This window comes from Molothrus aeneus, unplaced genomic scaffold (assembly GCF_037042795.1).
Source record: "Molothrus aeneus isolate 106 unplaced genomic scaffold, BPBGC_Maene_1.0 scaffold_34, whole genome shotgun sequence".
NCBI lineage: Eukaryota > Metazoa > Chordata > Aves > Passeriformes > Icteridae > Molothrus > Molothrus aeneus.
In genome coordinates this window covers 1,096,818-1,100,602 of record NW_027099005.1, presented here as the reverse complement: position 1 = coordinate 1,100,602, position 3,785 = coordinate 1,096,818, and the positions used below count along the sequence as shown (strand labels likewise).

The 3,785-nt window shown below is 54.7% G+C and overlaps 1 protein-coding gene across 1 annotated transcript; it reads left to right on the top strand.

Moving 5' to 3' along the window:
• The first annotated feature begins 2,495 nt into the window (after window positions 1–2,495).
• On the top strand, window positions 2,496–3,428 carry LOC136570491 (olfactory receptor 14J1-like). The gene has a single exon (XM_066570955.1). The coding sequence runs from the start codon at window positions 2,496–2,498 to the stop codon at window positions 3,426–3,428; it is 933 nt and encodes a 310-aa protein (XP_066427052.1).
• The last annotated feature ends 357 nt before the right edge of the window (window positions 3,429–3,785 follow it).

Sequence of the window (3,785 nt, the reverse complement as noted above, 5' to 3'; positions counted from 1 at the left end):
TTCAGACAAAAGCTGCAAGGACAGACAGGTCTAGCTTGCCTTGGCCTCTGGTGACTGCCTCTGATCTGCCTTCAAAACCCTGGGGCTCTGTGGTTTCCTTCCCATAGAAAAGAACCGTCCTTCTTGTCCAGGCACCCATGGCCTCAAGCACATGAGCAGTGTACAGGGACAGAGGAGCTCTGTGCTCAGTGGGGTGGAGACTGAGGACAGCAGAGGAGAGCCCTGGGAGGGACTGAAGGGTGGATCGTTTTAACATGGAAGAGAACAGCCAAAGAAAGAAAAAAATCAAAGCTAAGGGAACCTGGGGAAGACCAGAGTAGGAAAAAACCGAAAGGGATTTCCCTCACAGGGAAGGGCTGTGGTGCAACACATCCCCCAGAAGGAGTCCGGGTATCAGCCCCAGGCTTTGTGTGGGCAGGCAGAGGCAGGCAGGAAGCAGAGCTGTCAGCAAAGGAAGGGCCCAGCCAGGTGGGGAAGCCAGGGGATGCCGACAGCCTGCAGGGACAGAGGCGCAGGGCAGGGACACCGTAGGACAGCCTGGGCTGCACAGGGCACAGGCATGGGCAGCAGCTGCAAGACAGCCCTGCCAGAGCCAACTTGGGCAGGACTTTGGCCATGGCTGCTGGGCCTGGGCCTGAGGCAGGAGCAGGAGACGAGTGACCCTTGCAGGCCTGGGGCCTCATGGCCTCCTTTTCCCTGCTATCCCGCATACTGCCCAGCATCGCAATAAACATAGACTTTCTAACTTTAAACTGTTAGAGAGTGTTTGTCTGTCACAGTTGGATATCAGTACTAGATCAATATCCATATATTTTTATTAAATCACATCACTGCCTCCAGTGTTCTGCTCTAACTGAATCCTGGGGACACTTTCTCAGTCGTGTCCCTCACTGGGACCCATTAAACTTCCTAAACTTTGGAGTCTAATTTAACTTTGAGTTCTTGAGAAGTTTTTGAAGATACTCTCAGGGACTGAGTCTGATGTAAACAACACCAAATCCCTGAGAGGCTCATTAAAGTCCTTGTGCTGTTTCTGTGCTGCTGAGCTTTAAAGGAACAGCTCTTCCCAGGGCCAGCTCCTCTCCCAGCCCAGCAGGGCTGAGGGCTCTGCCTGCAGGCACTGAGGGGACAGGAGCCAGGCAGAGACAGGCTGAAGGCAATCAGGATTGGGAAGACATTGAGCTGAGACTTCACCTGGGGAAAGATCTTCACAGCCCTGTGCATGGTGAATGTGTGGGTGCAGGGCAATGTCCCCTGTGCTCCTGGAGGGATCTCCTGAAGCCAGCACACCCCAGAGCCTGGGGGATGTGTCAGGAGGACTCTCCCAGTTTCTCTGTGGCACAGGAGGAGCAGGAGGAGCAGGAGGAGGAGGAGGAGGAGGATGTGCTGCAGAGCGGGGCTGCCCTGGGCACCGTCAGAGGGACAGGGCAGGACGGCTCCTGCTGCCAGGGACGGCTGCAGGGGCTGAAGCTGGGGCTGCAGCCAGGGCTGCCCAGGGCTGTCCTGCAGAGCAGCTCCTGCAGCCCTCAGGGCTCTTGGCCAGCCCAGGGCATGTGCCACCTGCCAGGGGCAGCTCTCAGCCTGCCCGGCAGCTCCCCATGGACGCTGCAGGGGAGAAGTTCCAGGTGCAAGGAGCCACCCCCATCAGGGCAGATTCCTCCTGCTCTGGAGATGGTGCTGCATGGCCAGGGCTGCTCTCAGCTTTCTCCTAAAGGGAAGGGAAAGGGGCTGTCAGCTTTGGCTGTGTCCCTGAGCCTCCTGCACTGTCAGCCTGGGCATCAGCAGATGGGCCTCAGATCTCCCTCAGAAAGTGCCTCCTCAGCCTCCTCTCCCTATACACAGCAGCAGCAGCACCCTGGCTTGCAGCATCTCTGTCTGGCCTGCCCTTAAGGCCCTGCTGCCAGGGAGATGCCCCTGGGCAGTGCCCTGTGCTGGGAGGGGTCTGCAGGGCAGAGCTGAGCCCCCAGGGCTGGGCTGGGCTCTGGCAGCACTGGCAGGGACAAGGCTTGGATAGAGAGAAACAGCTCCCAGCAGGCACAACTCCAGGCAGCAGAGAGCCAGACCAACCCTTGGTATCCAATCCTGTCCAGCTGCACAGGGAAAGAGAGAAGGGCTTAGAGAAACTGACTTTTAAACTCGAGTCTTTAAAAACTCCACTTTATTTTTCAAGCACATTTTAATTTCAATCATGCTGAACTAGAGGAAGGTGTAATAAGCAAAGGCACCTGTGTGGTTCCAGTAGTTCTGACTGCACTGAGACACAGGGAGCCCTGTTTTCCTTCTGGGCTTCCCCAGGGTTCAGGCTGAGAGCAATGCTGAAGATGAATCAGTAACTCAGGAGCACAAACACAAGCTCAAAAATAAAAATGTTGAGTGAAGTTCTCCAACAGGTAGAGAAGTAGTTTTGAGGTAATTCCTAAAATAACTCCATAGGATTGACTCAAAGAGCTTGTCAATGTCTTGTTTCAACAGTCCACCATGCCCAGAGTGAAGGAATGTCCAACAGCAGCTCCATCAGGCACTTCCTCCTGCTGGCATTGGCAGACACACGGCAGCTGCAGCTCCTGCACTTCTGCCTCTTGCTGGGCATCTCCCTGGCTGCCCTCCTGGGCAACGGCCTCATCATCAGCGCCGTAGCCTGCGGCCACCACCTGCACACGCCCATGTTCTTCTTCCTGCTCAACCTGGCCCTCAGCGACCTGGGCTCCATCTGCACCACTGTCCCCAAAGCCATGCACAATTCCCTCTGGGACACCAGCACCATCTCCTACTCAGGATGTGCTGCTCAGGTATTTTTCTTTATGTTCTTCATCTCAGCAGAGGTTTCCCTCCTCACCATCATGTGCTACGACCGCTACGTGTCCATCTGCAAACCCCTGCACTACGGGACCCTCCTGGGCAGCAGAGCTTGTGCCCACATGGCAGCAGCTGCCTGGGCCAGTGGCTTTCTCAATGCTCTGCTGCACACAGCCAATACATTTTCCCTGCCCCTGTGCCATGGCAATGCCCTGGGCCAGTTCTTCTGTGAAAACCCACACATCCTCAAACTCTCCTGCTCCAAATCCTACCTCAGGGAACTTGGGCTCATTGTGATTGTTGCCTCTTTAGCTTTTGGTTGTTTTGTGTTCATTGTTTTCTCCTATGTGCAGATCTTCAGGGCTGTGCTGAGGATCCCCTCTGAGCAGGGACGGCACAAAGCCTTTTCCACCTGCCTCCCTCACCTGGCCGTGGTCTCCCTGTTTCTCAGCACCATCATGTTTGCTCACCTGAAGCCCCCCTCCATCTCCTCCCTATCCCTGGATCTGGCAGTGTCAGTTCTGTATTCGGTGGTGCCTTCAGCCCTGAACCCCCTCATTTACAGCCTGAGGAACCAGGAGCTCAAGGCTGCAGTGTGCAAACTGATGACGGGACAATTTCAGAAGCATTAAACTGGTTGCCAATTTCTGCAATTCACTTTTAATAAAAGTCATCTTTGATAGATCTATTGGTTTGGTTTTTTTCCTGTTCTTTCTTTTTTTATTATTCTCCCTAAACCAAGGCTATTGTTTGTGCCACTTCCCCCTTTACTGTGGCCTCAGACTGTGTCAAAGAGGGTCTGCACTCTCGGTGGCTTTAAATGAAATAAAAGATCTCCCAGCAAAGTTTTCACCAGAGATGCCCCTTTTGTTGCCTTCTCTGGAGCTGCAGCAGCAATGTCTGTGTGCAGAGCTGGGGCAGATCAGTGCTGGCCCAGCAGCTGTGCCCAGCAGCAGCAGCAGCACTTGGTGTTGCCAGTGCTGCTGCCG

Bases quoted from the DNA above. Each gene is read 5' to 3' on its own strand.
- LOC136570491 (XM_066570955.1), top strand. From the start codon at position 2,496: ATGTCCAACAGCAGCTCCATCAGGCACTTCCTCCTGCTGGCATTGGCA.